Source organism: Takifugu flavidus, chromosome 5, assembly GCF_003711565.1.
Source record: "Takifugu flavidus isolate HTHZ2018 chromosome 5, ASM371156v2, whole genome shotgun sequence".
NCBI lineage: Eukaryota > Metazoa > Chordata > Actinopteri > Tetraodontiformes > Tetraodontidae > Takifugu > Takifugu flavidus.
Genome location: NC_079524.1, coordinates 17509588 through 17527753, shown reverse-complemented (window position 1 = coordinate 17527753; position 18166 = coordinate 17509588). Strand labels below are relative to the sequence as shown.

The following is an 18166-nucleotide window of genomic DNA, read 5'->3' as shown; positions in this document are numbered from 1 at the left end:
CCTGCCCCGACCCTTGAGCTACCAGAGCTGCTGGAACCAGGACACAGAACCGGCACCTCGTGCTCATCAAGAGGCAAACGATGGAAACAGGTCATCCAGAACCCTCAGAAGTGTTCTGGTTCTAGCGTCCGCCGCAGGAACCCTCTACCAGGGTCATTTGGGTCTCTTCTGGACCTCCCGTTCTGCCCTAAAAACGCCCCCCCTCCCGACGTGTGTGTGACTGTGTGTCGTCCCGCCGCTGCAGATGATCCGGCTGACCAGCGCACCTGCCTCATCTGTGGGGACCGGGCCACGGGCCTGCACTATGGCATCATTTCCTGCGAGGGCTGCAAGGGCTTCTTCAAGCGCAGCATCTGCAACAAGCGGGTCTACCGCTGCAGCCGGGACAAGAACTGCGAGATGTCGCGCAAGCAGCGCAACCGGTGCCAGTACTGCCGCCTGCTCAAGTGTCTGCAGATGGGGATGAACCGCAAAGGTAAGGCCCAACCGGGTCGCCCTCCAGGGCTTGAGCTCAGGACTCAACTGTTGGGGGAGGGTCAGGCCGCAGGCCTGCGCTGCCCCCTGGAGGATGGGCTCGCCCAGTGTCGGTCTCCAGATGTTCTGAATGACCCACCACTGTGTGTGTGTGTTTGTAGCCATCAGGGAGGACGGGATGCCAGGAGGGAGGAACAAGAGCATCGGACCCGTACAGGTAAGACCCCCTCCTGCATCTTCTCCGTGACAGATTTTAGCCTCGGTTCCCCAGCCTCCTCTGGGGCCTGGCTGAGTCCCTGGCCCAGGGTCGGCCCCCAAAGACTCCTGGGCGGGGCTTGATGTTTAGCAGCCGCTGATTGGCTGAAGCTAGAGCAGGAAGTGACCCAGCAGAAGGTGGCGGGACCTTTGCGAGGCCCACGTGGGAGGAATGGTTCCTGGGAAGTTTCCAGGAACTCCAGCGGTGGAAACGCGGGTTAAAGGGGTTAAACGCCGATGTTCTGATAAGGGCGCAGCGGACGGTCCCGACCTTGGTGGGTCAGCCGTGGCTTCATTACAACACAGAACAAATGCTAATGGCTAAATGCCCCCGATTTCACACAGGATGTGAGGTCACGTTCTCTCCTGCTCCCAGGAAGTAAGGTCCACCTCCACTGGAGGCCAAACAGAGAGCGTTGCCTGTTATTACCATGTAATAGACCGTGTAATAGAGGGCCGTTTCAGTCAATGTGCTGAATTAAGGGGTAGAAGTGAAACGACCTCCGCGGCGGACAAATTTCGCCATCGTTTCTGGCATTCAGAGGTTTTAAAAAGGCTTTTTTTTGCCCAGATGGAGCTTTAGCCTGGTGATTAGAGCCAGGAAGGACCCAAACGTGCCTGATTTCTTTCTTTTGTCCCGAAACGCTGCAATGCTAATTAGCTCACACACCGTGTGTGTGTGTGTGTGTGTGTGTGCGTAGATCACAGAGGAGGAGATCGAGCGGATCATGTCTGGGCAGGAGTTTAAGGAGGACGCCCCTGAGCACGCCTGGGGCAACAACGGCGACAGCGACCACAGCTCCCCCAGCAACGGCGCCTCTGAGGGCAACCAGCCGTCGCCCGCCTCCACGCTGTCGTCCACGTGAGTCATTCATCTCCACGCCGGGGCGCAGCGCTGAGATAATGAGCTGTCCGTGACACCGCGGCACCTTCTTCCCGTCTCCGGCAGACTTGAGCTGCAGTATTCATCAGCCCAAGAATGCCTGAATATGCAGCTTGTCAGGCCCGTGGATGATAGCGAGCACAAAGAACGCCGTGCGCTATCGGCGCCGCTCGCCGCAGAGATGAGCGCATTGTCTATCTGCACGCACCAAGGACGAATATTGTCTCCGCGCTGGCACGGTGGTATTTATTTTAGTCTCGTTTCTGCGTGGTTTTCGCCACACGGGCTGATAGCGCCTCTCCAGAATCCTCCCGTTATCAAAGGGGAATCGGAGCAGACGTGAACAACGCGTACGGAATGGCTGTGCCGCTCCGTCTGAGGAATGCAGCTGCAAAATAAAAGCGCTCCGTTGTGTCTACGGGCCGCCGCGTTTGAAGCCGGGCTGGGACAGAGGTCAGAAAGTTTGGGGGAGAAGTTACCGGACGGGCGTAGGGGCTGCAAACGTGGGCGGAGGTGCACGCCGGAGGTGCACGCCAGCGTGTAACGTGTAACCTGTGTCTGCTTTCAGCCGCTCCGTGGAGATGAACGGCTACACGGCGGCGCTCAGGGACCAGTACATCAACACCTCCATGTCCCCACATTACCAGCTGCTACCTCATCTGTTCAGCTACGCGGCCCAGTCGGGCCTGTTGGCCCCCCAGCCCCGCGCCATCTACCCACAGTCCCACCCCCTGGTGATGCAGCTCATCGCCGCCGAAGACCTGGCCCCCCTGGCGACCCCCATGCTCATCGAGGACGGGTGAGTTGACTGGGGGGGGATCTGGGGGAACACTTTCGACCTTCGTGATATCGTTTCGGATATTTGGCGACATCGTGTGGCGAAAAGTCAGAATGCACGGCAGGAGGAGATCGGCGCTACCGGGCCGGAACTTGCAGCCTCACCCCGCAGGTTCTCCCCATCGGTACCACGAAAGCCCAGAACCGCAGCCCTGCTTGGCAGAGACGGGAAATGCGCATATTCGGCTGTTTTGAGTGCAAAAATGCTGGAAATAATTTGAATCGTACAGGTTCTCAAACACTTTTCAGCCTCGACAGTATTTCCTGGACAGAAGACATTAAATGTGCGTGTTGTTTTAAGGCTGCAGAATAAGAGTGAGCATGAAGCCGCTGTGCGGCTCTGTTCCAGCTGCTGCCAGCAGGGGGCGCCGTGGGACAGAGCGTCCAGCATTCCCACCGGAGACGTTGACGTTTTTTCCCGTGTCAGGCGGCGGGTTGTTGAGCGGAGACACAACTGCAGACGTGACCGCGCCTCCTCGGGTTGTTGCCCGAGGCGCCTCGTGTCCTGGGCGCAGGTGTTTCACCTGTCCGCCGTGCAGACGGAGCAGATGTTGTTGTGATGTTGGACACCGTAAACGCGTCACGTACGCAGCCTGTCGCCACATTTACCGCTGGTTGTTTTCAGACCTCCTGCTCAGTTGTCATGGCGACCGCTCTGCTGTTATAGTTACCTACTATGTTGCCGTGGTGACAGCTCTTTTGTCTTGTTTAGCCCTGACTTGTCTGTGTCACAATTGTGTTACATCATCTTTGGGTCCCTTTGTCGCCTTACAGCTTTAAAATGGTTTTTATCTCTCAGCCCAAGTGTCACCTGTTCCCATCAGAAGGGTTACGGGCGCCGTGGCAACGCCACTCAGCTCCTAATGACAGTCAAAAGGTGCCTCCTCCTCCTCTTCTTCTGTGGTGACCTGTAGCGGCTGAGCAGAGGAAGCTGTGTGTGGCTGAGGGCCGAGGTTCTGCTCCCGCCGAGGTTCTGCTCACGCCCAGGTTCTGTGTGTCTCAGGTACAAGGTGACGCAGGTGGAGCTGTTCGCCCTGCTGTGCCGTCTGGCCGACGAGCTGCTCTTCCGCCAGATCTCCTGGATCAAGAAGCTGCCGTTCTTCTGCGAGCTGTCCATCGAGGACTACACCTGCCTGCTCAGCTCCACCTGGCAGGAGCTCATCCTGCTCTCCTGCTTCACCATCTACAGCTCCCAGATCTTCGGAGAGCTGGCTGACATCACGGCCAAGTACACGCCGTCTGACGACGAGCTGCAGAGGTGAGCTACGCCAGGAACCTTCAGCTACAGTGGCCAAACGCCCCCTGGAGGTGCTGCAGGCCACCGCAGCTCCACAGCACGTTCGGATAAGATCCGTGTTCGGAAACAGCAACTTTGCTCCCAAACACACGCGTGTCTCTTCTTCCGGATTTGTTCTTTCTGGATTTGAGCTAAATCCCAGTTCAGATATTAAAATGTTGCATGTTCCTGAGTCAGAAGGACCAGGGCTGGTTTAGGGGTGGTCCATGAACAGGAGGCCCCGACCCTGAGAAGCACCCACCGTCTCGTCTACATATGCTAAACGTGAAGGATCCAGTTGATCCGGAACATCGGTGTAAACCCCCGTTTCATGACTCGGCAGCTTCAGCGAGGACGGGATGGAGGTGATGGAGAGGCTGATTTACCTGTTCCGGAAATTCCACCAGCTGAAGATCAGCAACGAGGAGTACGCCTGCATGAAAACCATCAACTTCCTCAACCAGGGTGAGGAGAGAGAGAGTGTGTGTGTGTGTGTGTGTGTGTCCTCTGCTCTGTCTCACTTTCCCTCTGCTCAGATATTCGGGGACTGTCCAACGTGTCCCAGCTGGAGCAGCTGAACAAGCGTTACTGGTACGTGTGCCAGGACTACAGCGAGTACAAGTTCCCCCACCAGCCCAAACGCTTCCCTGAGATCATGATGTGTCTCCCAGAGATCCGCTGCATCGCAGGTGAGACCGCAGCAGAGGACCTTTGTCCCCGCGGGACAACCGTGTCCACATAGAAACGCAGCAGACAAAAACGGTGCGAGACCAGGTCAAAGGTCAAAGTCCAGGACCGACATGAGAACTGTTGTCAGGTTAAAGCCTCACTCGGACCCACTGAGGTGGACGGGGACCGTCTGGGTCTGGGGCCGGGGACCGTCTGGGTCTGGGGCCAGACCGCATGATTAAAACCTGACATCGTTTTTTTCCAATCCTAAATTCCAGAGTTCTAATTAGCCTTAGCCGTCCTGCAGAGGGCGCCGTCCTGGACGCTCAGCGCCTTTAAAACAGTCTGAGGGCTGCTTTAAAGGCGCTGAGCCCCTTTCTCGATCACCTGGACCCCCAGTTTTCCTGGGTGGGGGCACCATTAATGATGCTGGATGTTTTTACTTCGTCTTTGTCCAGCAAAAAGGTTTTATAGACCATGAAAACATGAGTAAATGTGATTAAACGTGATTAAACATGAGTAAATGTGATTAAACATGATTAAATGTGATTAAACATGATGAAACCTGTCGGTAGCAGCGGCGTTCTGCGCGCCGCCCCCCATCAGAACGGGGGTGTAGCAGCCTGGCGACGGTAACGGCGAGCGTCTGTTTACAGGGAAGCTGGTGAACGTCCCCCTGGAGCAGCTCCCCCTGCTGTTCAAAGCAGTCTTGCACTCCTGCAAATCCAGCCTGAGCAGCTACAGGAGCGGCCTGTCGCCCTGCGTGACCACCTCCTCCGGAAACTAGAGCCTCACCGCACCCGAGCGGAGGGCCCGGTCGGCCCTCACCTGAATGTGACAAGCAGCTAGTTTGTTTTTGTAACCTTTTGTTCTTTATATATTTATTACACGACAGAGCTGAATGTATGCTGATTTCCACTGTGCACGTGCTTCTGTACAGAACTGATGCTCATAGATGCATTCGGAGTTTACGAGCGTGTATGTAGGCGAGCAGCGATGGGACGGGTGTGTTGGACGCTACCTCGGGAAGACGTCGTGTTCTGCTGGGAAAGGAAGAGTCGCCCGGTCCGGCCGTCGGCTCCTCAATCAAACAGTGAATGAGTGAGTGAATGGGCGAGCGAGCGAGCGAGTGAGTGAGTGAATGCGCGAAGAGGTAGCATGAATCAGAAGGTCCCAATCGCTGCTAGCTAAATGCTAAAAGGTGTTACTTTACCTGCATGGACATTCAGACCGGCTGCCTGTTGGGAGGCGACCAGTCAGTTTAACATTCCATGAGTTAGGGTGGCAGCAGCTGGTGGGGGGGTGGGGTGGGGGTGGGGTGGGGTGGGGGGGTTCTCTCTGAGAAGGATCTACGGGTATTTTACAATCATGGGCCGAGGGCGCAGCGGAGGGTAGCTAGCGTCGCTCTTTTAACTTGTTTTTGACCAAAGTGTTATGCAATGTTGATCCGCCTCTGAGGAGAACCTGAGGAGAACCTTCTGCTGGAGCCGGTGGCCGCGTCTCACCCTAAATGCTGCTACGTGCGCACGCCTCCTCCTGCACACGCGTGTGCACACGGCGGCCTTTGCTTTTCTCACCTGGTGGCTTTGATCTGGGCCTCTGTTGGCGCCAGGGAAACCAGTGAAACCAGTGCAACACATCAGGTCCAGTGGTGTTGGGGGTGATGGACAGCACCAGCTCGCGTTTGTCATGTGGACCAGTTCCGGGCCCCGCTGGAGAGCTTTGGTCCGATGTCTTAACCAATCAAGGTTCCTGTACCTCCAGTTGTCCGTCTTGGCCACCCCCGACGTTCCTGCGCAGATGTTTAAGATGGTTCCGTCCTCACAACCGACTCGGCTTTTTTTTTTTTTTTTTTGCACAAGATGTGGAGGTTGAGAGACCTCGGCTCGGTGCGTTCCTCTCTCCCAGGGCCCCCCCGGCCTGGATGGAAACAGGGTAAAGGGAGCGTGTGCGTTCGGGAGCTTCACGCTGCTGATGTTCTGGTGTTGGTAGAGGACACCTTGAGAGGACACCCAGAAGGTGGCGCCCGGGAGGTTCCTCGGTCAGTTGGTGGTTGTCCATTTAAGACGTGTGGTGGTTCCGCTGTGTCGTGTCTTGTTCTGGGATGGAGGGAAGCCTCTCCATGCCTCTGGAGCTTCATGGCTTCAGCCCTGGTTCTGGTGCTGAGCTCGGCTCCCGGGTCGCTGGAACCCCTTCACGGCCACCTGCTGGTGTGGTGGGCTCGTGACCACCGTCCACCACCAGGTTTACCTCTCACCGCCCCCCAGGCTGGCTTTTATTTGATTCCGGGTCCAGATGCTCTCGGAGCGTCCGTGTTCAGGAACTCTTCTTTTATTTGTGAATTAGCTCGTTTGGTCTCAGGGATTCTTTTACGCTGTGGACAGGAAAGCTCCGGAACGTTTAAACGGAGCAGTTGAGAGTGAAGGAATGTCTATCGTGGTCCCGGTGGTCCCGGTAGGACCTCCTCCCGGGTCTCAGCTGACGTCTGAAGGCTTTTCTGCCAACGTCGGCCTTCGCTCACCAAAGATCTACCTCCGGCGCCCCGGCCCACTCGGGGAGAGTTTTGTTGTAATTTTCCGTGTTTTTTTTTATACGAGGATCTAAAGTCGTCCGTTTCTACCTCTGATGTTGCTTATTGATGATGTTTTGTCTTTTCTGGGGCTGCTTGGCTTCAGTCCTCCTCGTCGTTGATGACGTTCTACCTCACCGATCCGGCCCGGTCCGGCTCAAACCTCCTCCCAAAGCTCCCTTATTTCCTCTCCCGATCAACGGCTGCGAGTGTTTAACCCCCGTTGGAGAATGCCGGCGTCGGCCTTCTCATTCCGTGACCACGTGACTCCTTCCCTATCTCCTCTGTGGCTTTTTGCCCTGTTTTTATTTCTCCACACGTGACTTTTGTGCTGTTGTTCTCTGGCGTATCTAATTGTGCGGAATGTATCAGAAGGTGTTTGCCTGCGTGGACTCCGGGTCTCAGCAGCAGATTCTGTGGTGCACGTGCGCAGCCTGACCTGTGGTGGGAGCGCGCACGGCGAGATGAAGAATCCGAACTTATCTCAGGGATGAGCTGGAATTAGCGTCGTTACATAAACAACTGAAATACTTTTATTTTTTATTTTTCTTTCCCGACACCTAATGTCTGCTCTTGTTACCTTGACTACCTGTGAAGACTGTGATCATTACGTGTTAAAAGCATGTTTAGAATGTGTTAGAAACTTGAAATGAAATAAATGTGAAGGATTCACGAGTGCAGAGCCTCTGGTTATTGCAGCTGATGGATGGTTGAGGAGGACGGAGTGCCGTTAGCGTTAGCGCGCGCGCGCGCGCGCGTGTGTGTGTGTGTGTCCCTGACCTGCCGCTCCTCACACTCGGCTCTGTGTTTCCACACTCCGATAATCTCATTACCACAAACACAGAAGGTCCGTTTTAGCTCCGGCTCTTCTCGCCGCTAAAATCAAGTCTTTCATTGAGGCTAATGGAACGTGTGAGCAGCGCTAACGGGGTCATATTAGCAGGATACTGATCAAACTGGTAGATTCAAATCCCTCCTGTAGCACCCCCCGTCCTGCACCGCCCCCCCCCCCACACACACACACACGCTCGGACACACGCAGGTTATCCGTGCGGGTCCACCAGGCCCCACTTTATCTCCTCAAGGCTGACGGCGTGCTTTCTGACAGGCTGTCCTAACCCCTGGAGCCCGAGCAAACATCTAATCAGATGGGAGCCCGTCAAGGTTGTGGATCCCCAACGACATCAGCACCGGGGGGGGCGGGGCCACAAATATACATCCACATCAGCCTCTAATCTACACATCAAGTGTCCTTGAGCGAGCGCGCGTGTGTGTGTGTGTGTGTGTGTGTGAGACTAATGGTTTAATAACAGACCATAATAAGCCAGGAGGTGAAAGGGATTGGACGCGTCATCAGTTCTTCAGGAGAGCTCCCGACAAGAGTTGGGGGTTAAATTCCGAGTGTTTACAGGAAACAGTGGTGCGCTGCTTCAGAACATTTCAGGGTTATTAGGAAGTCGTTCTATAATTAGACCTCCCGTGTGGCGGCGCGAAGGCCGGCGGAGACGCTGGCCGCTCCGGCCGGGAGGAGCTTTTCATCATCCTCGCCTTCGTCATCGGCCGTCCTGCCACGTGCGCTGTCCAGGGATGTTCCACCTTCTCCGCGTCCCCTTCCACACACCCCGTGTCCAGCTGCTGCCTCCCACCGCGGCGTGGCGGCGTTGACGTCAGCGGGGACGCGTGTCAAGGCTGGAACTGTCCGTCTCCGGGCCGTCCCGGCCGGCGGCGAGCGTGCGCTCCAGCGCCCCCCTAAAGCGTGCCTTCTCCAGGTGTGGTCCCCCTCCCTCTGCCCTCTGGCCCTCTTCCTCCCCTCTGCCTCTCATCTTCTTCCCCTTGACCCCGACTCACCACAACCTTGACGCCGATAAGAGAGCCGCCCCCCCCCCCCCCATTCCTGCCCCCTCGCCAACTGACACAGTTCCAGAAGGGCCGACCTTCTTCCCTCACTTTTCTCTTCTTCTCTTCCGCACCTTTCCTTCCAACTTTCCATCCTTTCCCCCCCTCTTCCAGTCACTGGAAATGCGTCCGTCCAACATCCATTATCAGGTGAATTTGTGCCCTTGTGAGGACCTTTATGCCACTTTGTGCCCTTGTGAGGACCTTTGCGCTCACCAAACCCTCGGTCGGTCCGTTGCTGTGTTCCGTCCCCGTGCGGACAGACGTCCTGACGGTCCGGTCCTGGTTCCTGAGCGCCTTCGCCACCATTCTTGGCTCAGCTGACTCACCTGCTCCAGGATCTGGGTCCCCGTCATGTTTAGCATCAACGCCGCCATTGTTCATCCGAGACAAAAGCTATTTGTGACAGAGAAATCGGGAACTTTGTCAAGGACAACAGCACTCAGCGCGCGTGCGTGTGTGTGTGTGTGTGTGTGTGTGTGTGTGTGTGTGTGTGAGAGAGAGAGAGAGAGAGAGTTTCTGCTGTGATTTAGACACAAGTTTTGCCGTTTTTCCTTAAACATAAACTCTTCCAGGCTCGTTTGGCAGGAAAAAGGACAGAGGTGTTCTGGATTCAGGGTCTGTCCCTGCCCCGGGACGCCTGCCCCGGGACGCCTGCCCCGGGACGCCTGCACCGGGAGAGTGTGTTTGCCAGCCCGGGCGAGACCGGGCCGGGTCGTCCAGTGGCTGAAACACACCAGTAGGGGGCAGGAGTCAATAAGACAAGTTAACAGCTCTAATTTATCGTCCTCTCCAATCGATTCCCTGCGGAGCGCCGTGCTAATGCCGGTCAGCCGATTGTCTGGGTGTATTTTCCGCGCGTTCCCGGGATCAGAAAGACAGATGAGGGTTTTTTTTCGTTGACCTTGTGTGAAGACACGGAGGAAAGCCCCTGCCATGTCTGCTTTCTCTCGCTGCTATTGTACGCCTCCTATTTAATTTCCCTTCTCTAAGTGGTTTGTTGTGGTTGTGCCCAGGTTGGTCAAGGACAGACGGGAACGCATCCCGGCTCATGCAAAATCTCCCCATTCTCTCTCCTGATTGAGGAATATCGAGCTCAGGCTCGTGGAGGCAGCTCTCCCCTCTGTTGGAAATTAACCAATTAGTTAAACATTAAGGTTAAGACGGGATCTCTTCTGTCCGGGTCGGTGATGGAAACCAGTGGAATCTGATCCAGTTCACAACTGGTTGAGGTCGTTGCAACGACGGGAGATTATTATAGCAATTGTGAGCAATCGTGACCTTCCTGTCTGGGCCTGCCGGAGAGAACCTGCAGAACCTCCTGAATCTCCAGAATCTCCAGAACCTCCAGAAGCTTCTGAACCTCCACAAGCTCCAGAAGCGCCTGAACCTCCAGAAGCTGCTGAACCTCCACAAGCTCCAGAAGCGCCTGAACCTCCAGAAGCTGCTGAAGCTACAGAACCTCCAGAACCTTGTGAACTCCCAGAAGCTCCAGAAGCTCCTGAACCTCCAGAAGCTGCTGAAGCTCCAAAAGCTCCAGAACCTCCAGAAGCTGCTGAAGCTACAGAACCTCCTGAACTTTCAGAAGCTGCTGAACCTACAGAACCTCCAGAAGCTGCTGAACCTCCAGAAGCTCCTGAACTTTCAGAAGCTCGAGAACTTCCAGAAGCTCCTGAACTTCCAGAACTTCCAGAAGCTGCAGAAGCTGCAGACGTGTTCCAGTTATCAAGCTTCCTCAGATATATTAGGCAGCAACAACAGGTTCTGGGTGTGTGTTTGTGTTTGATCCTTGTGTGTTTTCTCCCTCTGACAGGAACCTTCTGGGATCCAGAGTCACGATGGACCGGGAATATCTGAATCTGTTTGGATTATTCGTTTATCAGGAGCCGTTGTTGTTTTCCCTTCTCTAACAGATCCAGAAAATCAACACAATGTAAAATGAAAATAACCCAGAGATAAATAAATACACACACACACACACACACACACACACACACACACTCTGTTGGAGCTGAACCACAAATATATGAAGTCATGTCAATAACACACTCAGCACATTTAGCTTTGATTTCTGAATCCATTTTTGAATCTAAGAATGAATCGATTTATGAGTATTAATGGATTCATGGATCCAGTTCTGATTATATTTAATCTAGTTATGGATTAATCCAATTATTAATTTAGTTATGAGTCTAAATAATTAAGAGCAGAAGGTGAATCAAAGAATGGGTGAGAGAGAGAGAGAGAATGAGAGAGAGAGAGTGTGTGTGTGTGTGTGTGTGTGTGTGTGTGTGTGTGTGTGTGTGTGTGTGTGGTGTGTGTGTGTGTGTGTGTGTGTGTGTGTTTGACCTAATCTCCAGGCCTGAAATCACCCGCGAGCAGCTTTCACCCAGACTGATTGCAGCTTTATCGGCTTTTATCTGCCACCATCCTGCCACTCCAGCAGAAAATGGTGTGTGTGTGTGTGTGTGTGTGTGTGTCTCTGTCTGTGTGTGTGTGCGTGTGTGTGTGTTTGCACAAACACAACCAAATATAAATTATAAAGTCAAAACAGGAGCTGGGCCCCAGCCCGGCCTTTTATTTATTGTACAAATATGTGCAGCAGCCGGAGCCGTCGGGGCCACAGTCTCCTGCCCCCCCCCCCGGCAGGAGGCTGTGAGCAGGGGTGGCCCCTGCCTCGGCCCCTGCCTCGGCCCCTGCGGTGGCCCCTGCGGTGGCCCCTGCCTCCCTCAGCACACCCTGGTGAACGCGAGCGGGCTAATGGCGCCGCTCGCTGCGGGTCAGAGGTGACACCTTGATGGATGGGGAGCGTCTCCCTGTCCACCTTCTGCTGAGCCAACAGGCAGACGCTCTTCCTCCTGCTCAGGGACACGAGACACGCTGGAGACGGAGGGACACAATCCTGAATGGTTCAGGAGGACGTGGACGTGTGGACTCTGGTGTTGGAGGGGACACAACCTGGGGACAAACCTGAGGAGGAACCTGAGGACACAACCTGGGGACAAACCTGAGGAGGAACCTGAGGACACAACCTGGGGACAAACCTGAGGAGGAACCTGAGGACACAACCTGGGGACACAACCTGGGGACAAACCTGAGGAGGAACCTGAGGACACAACCTGGGGACAAACCTGAGGAGGAACCTGAGGACACAACCTGGGGACAAACCTGAGGAGGAACCTGAGGACACAACCTGGGGACAAACCTGAGGAGGAACCTGAGGACACAACAACCCAAATGATGATCCAGACTTCTCAGTTTAATCTGAGAACCATCCATCCATCCACCCCATTATCCATCATCCATCCATCCATCCACCCCATTATCCATCATCCATCCATCCATCCATCCATCCACCATCCATCCATCCATCATCCATCCATCCATCCATCCATCCATCCATCATCCACCCAGCATCCATCCACCCATCCATCCACCCACCCACCCATCCATCCACCCATCCATCCATCCATCCACCATCCATCCACCCATCCATCCATCATCCACCCATCCATCCACCACCCACCCATCCATCCACCATCCATCCATCCACCCATCCATCCACCCATCCATCCATCCATCCACCCACCCATCCATCCATCCACCCACCCATCCATCCATCCACCACCCACCCATCCATCCATCCATCCATCCACCCACCCACCCACCACCCACCCATCCATCTTGAACAGAGATAATGGGGCTGTTTGAGACTTTTCTCACATATGAAAAGACTTATTTAAAATATTAACACTGAATTTGCTGGAGGACAAATAAAACAAGATCTTTTGAAAACCATTTTACAAAAGACTAACGAACCAAATTTCTAGTTGTTTTTTGTCTTTTTAAGGGGCCAAAAAATCTTCAAAACGAATTCCACCCAAAAAGGCCTTAAATTTGCTCAGAAATAAGAGTCTCCGCAGATCAAAGGTGAGAGCAGCACCGCAGATCAAAGGTAAGAACAGCAGGCCACAGGTTCCATACATTCAGGCCGCACGTATAGGAACCTGTTGCACAAGCAGGAACCGGACCCGGACGGTGGCATCTATGGGCCCCCCCGCGGCATCTAAAGGGCCACAAGAAGACACCCAGAGTCCACGCGCAGCCACGCGGCCATGTCCACGTTCATTTCGTTAAAAAAAAAAGGCGGCTTGAATAGTTTCGTTGACGCGCAACTTCCTGTCTCGGAAAACAACAATAAGAAATCTCATATTTATGTTCAGTTTTTTAGTGAATGAGCACGAGCATCCCCCGCACATTGTCCCGATTTATTAAAGTCGTGCGTGTTTGAGTTGGCAGAAAATGTTCGTCGTTGCAAATTGAAATAATCCCCAAACGGCTAAAAAAGCAAAGCAGGAGAAAAAAAAAGGCTTTCTTCGCCGTCTCCCGTCCGTCCGTCCGTCCGTCCGGGCGGGCGTCACGTGACCGCGCCTGCACCAATGGCAGCCTGTCTGCGGAAGTTGAGCGATAAGAGGAGCGCCGTGAAGAAGCAGCATGCTGGAGGAGCCCTGCTCAGTGGTGCCGTCGCTGGAGCCGCTCACGCGCCGCGTCCCCGCAGCAGCCGCAGCCGCCGCAGCCGCCGCCTTCACCGGCCCCATCCGCCCCGCCAGCCCCGCCAGCACCAGCCAGCACTGCAGCGGTGCCCCGCAAATGTTGGGAGAAAAGGCGCACGGTAAGCGCGCACGCGCCCGGCAGGCCCACAAATATATACAATTATATAGATTCATAAATTGTATTCATGTCAGCCTTGAATTATCCGAGCGAACGAAAACAAATTACAGATTTAATTATTGACGTTTAAAACGCCACCACGGTGTGTTTTAAATCGAAATTTAAAAGAACAAAACTACGATAAATCACAAAATACAACTAATAAAATAATAGGAATAATACCAATCATAATACAATAATAACAACAATAATAATGTTTATGTATGTAATAATGTTTAAATATGTTTGTGTGTTTGTATCGGTGCCGAGATCAGACCTGTTGTCTTAATCCCGCTCGGCTCGGTTTACTTTTATTAAATAAACAAGAGCTAAAAAGAGAGAAATAGAGCAGCTCGAAACAATTTCAGCTCACAAAACTATCAAACAGAAATGTGAATTAATGCAGAACCCTGTTTATTTGGGCTGGAAAACACATTTCACAGTTTTTCTTTTATTATTATTATTTAATTTACAACCGTGATCAAACATAAAATGTAAAATGATTTTCTTTTATTTTAGTTTTTACGGGTGTATTTCAGTTGGAGTCACGATAGCGAAATTTTAATATTTACTTTTTATTTCATTCTCATAAATTTACCCGTTTATAAAAACAATTCCCGAAAACCTGCGGCATTTATTATTATATTATTAGTATTCTTATTGTCATTAATTTTACTATTATTATTATTATTATTATTATATTAGTAGTAGTAGTAGTAGTAGTAGTAGTAGTAGTAGTAGTAATAGTAGTAGTAGTAGTATTCGATTTTGTCTGTGGTGCGTTCACGTGCATCATGTGCTCCTGTTCGGCAGGGGTGACGTTAAAGGTTATGGAATACACATATGACGATGACCTGGAGGAGCTGTGTCCTGTCTGCGGAGACAAAGTGTCCGGTTATCACTACGGTCTGCTCACCTGTGAGAGCTGCAAGGTAACGGGTCAGAACAAAGCCTGGAAACGGAAGTTCTGCTCTCTCCTTGTTCCTTTGAGGCAGAATCTTACATTTGCCTTCTGCGATTCCAGGGGTTCTTTAAGAGAACAGTGCAGAACAACAAGCGGTACACCTGTGCGGAGAACCAGGAGTGCAAAATAGACAAAACCCAGAGGAAGAGGTGTCCTTTCTGTCGCTTCCAGAAGTGTCTCAGCGTCGGGATGCGGCTGGAAGGTAAAACTGCGCCACCACTACTGCTACTAACTAGTACTACTACTAGTCCTGCTACTGCTAATAGTACTGCTAATAGTACTGCTACTAGAACTGCTACTAGTACTACTGCTGCTACTACTACTACTACTGCTAGTACTACTACTGCTACTGCTAATAGTACTACGACTAGTACTGCTACTATTAATCGTACTACTACTACTAATAATAATAATGCTTATCTGGATGTTTTTCCCTCCGATCTCTAAATCACCTGATGACTGACTGGTCTCTAAATCACGTGACGGCTGACCACCCGTATTTAGGTGTCCGCCTGCGTCACCGTCGCGGGCCTCAGGCTGTGAAACACCTGTGTGACTGGAGCGCGAGCGCTGAGCGCCGTCCGAAAGTGACGAGCGCCGCCTGCGCGCTGGGAATGCCGGGACTAGTTCCCAGGCGGACAGCTGTGCGGGAAAACACCTGCTTCCGCAGCAGAAAAGCGCCGCATTCTTGCGCTGCTGATAAAAGAGCGCGCGGAACCTCCTCTGAGCTAAATCAAAGCTGCGTTTACAGTCTGTCGGGCCTAAAAAGGATGGCAGCAACCCTGGTGATTAAAGTGCGCGTGTGTGTGTGTGTGCGCGCCTCTTCTCTCCTGACAGCGGTGCGCGCTGACCGAATGCGGGGAGGCAGGAATAAATTCGGGCCCATGTACAAACGGGACCGGGCCCTGAAGCAGCAGAAGAAGGCTCTGATTCGGTCGAGCGGGTTCAAGCTGGAGAGCGCGCTGCCCCCGCCGGCCTCGCCGCTGCAGACCGACTACGGCGGCCTGCACGGCCTGCCCACCATCTCCAAAGGGCTGCTGCCCTCCACGCCCAGCTCCATCACACCCACAGACTACGAGGCCAACCTGTACGGACCCTCGCCCGTGGGCATGGCCATGCAGACCCACGTCCCCCTCACCGCCCAGTACCAGTACACGGCCTTCTCCAGCCGGGCCATCAAGGCCGAATGTCCAGACTACACCAGCTCCCCCGAGTCCCTCACAGGATACCCCTACCCGGACCCGTACCCGTCTACCTCTCCGCAGCCGCCCGGCCTGCCGCCGCTGGTGGTGGAGCTGCTCCGCTGTGATCCGGACGAACTGGTGGTGCAGAACAAGATCGTGGCCCACCTGCAGCAGGAGCAGAGCGGCCGGGCCCGAACGGACAAAGCCAGCACCTTCAGCGTGATGTGTCGGATGGCGGATCAGACCCTGTTCTCCATCGTGGAGTGGGCCCGGAGCTGCATCTTCTTCAAGGAGCTCAGGGTGAGTCCAGATCCTTCCGCGTCCTCCGAACCACTCAGACCTTTAATCGATTTATTCTTTCTGATGTTTGTCGGAGTCAGAGGTCACGTGTTTCCGTCCGTTACGCGCGTCGCCAAAAAAAGAGGCGTAAAACTATGAAATAAGTTGCTTAAAATTAAATTGGAATATTCTTTAAAATGTAGTTCTACAAATACATTTTACAAAGATATTAAGTTAAATATCCGACAGTGCGTTATTAATGTATTAATTAATGTTAATAATGTGTGTGTGTGTGTGGTGTGTGTGTGTGTGTGTGTACATTAAATTGTATCTATATGTAGGAAATTCAATTCATGAAAATGACAAACTTGTCAAGAAAAAGGCGTCTTTCTCGTAGTATTATTATTGATTTACTTCTGTGTCATTTGGGAGGTAATTGCTGCTAAAAAAGAGAGAAAAGAAAACGACGCGTTTTTGCTTTCACACAAATTTAATTAAAATGACTGTAGATAAATAAAAATGGAAGAACACAGATTTTCTCGTTGCCTAGTTTCAGTTTCACAGAGAACTTTAATAATAAAATAGTTTAAATGCGCCAGCCTCGATTTGATAGAACGATCCCAATTTGATCAGGACGCTTGTGTCTTATTATTATTATTATATTATTATTATTGGATAATACTATAATACCAGTAGTATTAGTAGTATTGCCCTTATTATTATTATTATTGAATAATACTATAATACCAGTAGTCTTAGTAGTATTGCCGTTATTATTATTATTATTATTGAATAATACTATAATACCAGTAGTCTTAGTAGTATTGCCGTTATTATTATTATATTATTGAATAATACTATAATACCAGTAGTCTTAGTAGTATTGCCGTTATTATTATTATTATTATTATTATTGGATAATACTATAATGCCAGTTGTATTAGTAGTATTGCCCTTATTATTATTATTGTCGCTATTATTATTATTATTATTGAATAATACTATAATACCAGTAGTCTTAGTAGTATTGCCGTTATTATTATTATTATTATTATTATTGGATCATACTATAATACCAGTAGTGTTAGCAGTATTGCCGTTATTATTATCATCATTCTTATCAATATTATTACTAGTAGTTGTACTATTATTATTATTAATAGTAGTTGTACTATTATTGCTATTATTATCATTACTATTATTATTATTAATAGTAGTTGTACTATTATTGCTGTTATTATTATCATTACTATTATTATTATTATAGTAGTTGTACTATTATTGCTGTTATTATTATCATTACTATTATTATTATTATTACTAGTTGTAATTCAGATATTGAGAATGATCATTTCAGAGCTTCATTTTTAAAAAAATGTGTGTGAATAAAAATAACTGAAATTTGTTTTTAAAATGAATTTTAAAAATAAATCAATAATATAAGTAACATATTATGCAAATAAAGCAGAAAGGAAGAAACGATTGTTCACATAAATCTTTCTTTCTTTCTTTCTTTCTTTCTTTCTTTTTTCTTTCTTTCTTTCTTTCTTTCTTTCTTTCTTCCTTCTTTGAGGTCACACTTATATCTATCAACCCAGGTTAATTCCTTGCCGTTGCCGTGGCAACACTGAGGACTGATTGTCTTGGCTGCTTCCTTCACTGTGACAGAACTTCTGTCGTAGATTTTACAAATAAGTTGTTTTTAAAATCCTCATTTTGATTTTGTTGGTGCGTCAGGACGTGTGAATAAATGTGCAGCTCAGATTAATCAGACTGAGGACCCGGACTGGGGACCCGGACTGGGGACCCAGACTGAGGACCCAGACTGGGGACCCGGACTGGGGACCCGGACTGGGGACCCGGACTGAGGACCCGGACTGGGGACCCGGACTGAGGACCCAGACTGGGGACCCGGACTGGGGACCCAGACTGGGGACCCGGACTGGGGACCCGGACTGGGGACCCGGACTGGGGACCCAGACTGGGGACCCGGACTGGGGACCCAGTTCCAGGCTCATGTGTGAATAGATCAGCTGACTGGGAGCCCTGCTGGTATCTGCACTGGTTTGTTCCTTCCTGATAGCTTCAAGTCTCTCGCTACATTAGCACACACACACACACACACACACACACAACACACACACACACACACACACACACACACACACAC

The 18166-nt window shown here is 51.4% G+C and overlaps 2 protein-coding genes across 4 annotated transcripts in view; both read left to right on the top strand.

The window, feature by feature from the left end:
* Positions 1 to 5300, top strand: part of LOC130525735 (nuclear receptor subfamily 6 group A member 1-A-like) — a 34541-nt gene extending 29241 nt beyond the window's left edge. For both annotated transcript variants that reach the window (XM_057032826.1, XM_057032827.1), the window contains 8 exons: positions 245 to 475; positions 636 to 691; positions 1431 to 1591; positions 2181 to 2411; positions 3453 to 3707; positions 4069 to 4190; positions 4262 to 4414; positions 5051 to 5300. In XM_057032826.1, coding sequence (XP_056888806.1) covers positions 245 to 475; positions 636 to 691; positions 1431 to 1591; positions 2181 to 2411; positions 3453 to 3707; positions 4069 to 4190; positions 4262 to 4414; positions 5051 to 5181 — 1340 coding nt within the window. In that variant the 3' untranslated portion in view covers positions 5182 to 5300. The remainder of the gene's footprint in view (positions 1 to 244; positions 476 to 635; positions 692 to 1430; positions 1592 to 2180; positions 2412 to 3452; positions 3708 to 4068; positions 4191 to 4261; positions 4415 to 5050) is intronic.
* Positions 5301 to 13338: 8038 nt separating this feature from the next.
* Positions 13339 to 18166, top strand: part of LOC130525734 (steroidogenic factor 1-like) — a 13265-nt gene continuing 8437 nt past the window's right edge. For both annotated transcript variants that reach the window (XR_008950562.1, XM_057032825.1), the window contains exons 1-4: positions 13339 to 13531; positions 14383 to 14501; positions 14594 to 14735; positions 15371 to 16017. Coding sequence is in view for 1 of the 2 variants with exons in the window: in XM_057032825.1 (XP_056888805.1) it covers positions 13354 to 13531; positions 14383 to 14501; positions 14594 to 14735; positions 15371 to 16017 (1086 nt within the window). In the remaining variant the exon portion in view is untranslated. The remainder of the gene's footprint in view (positions 13532 to 14382; positions 14502 to 14593; positions 14736 to 15370; positions 16018 to 18166) is intronic.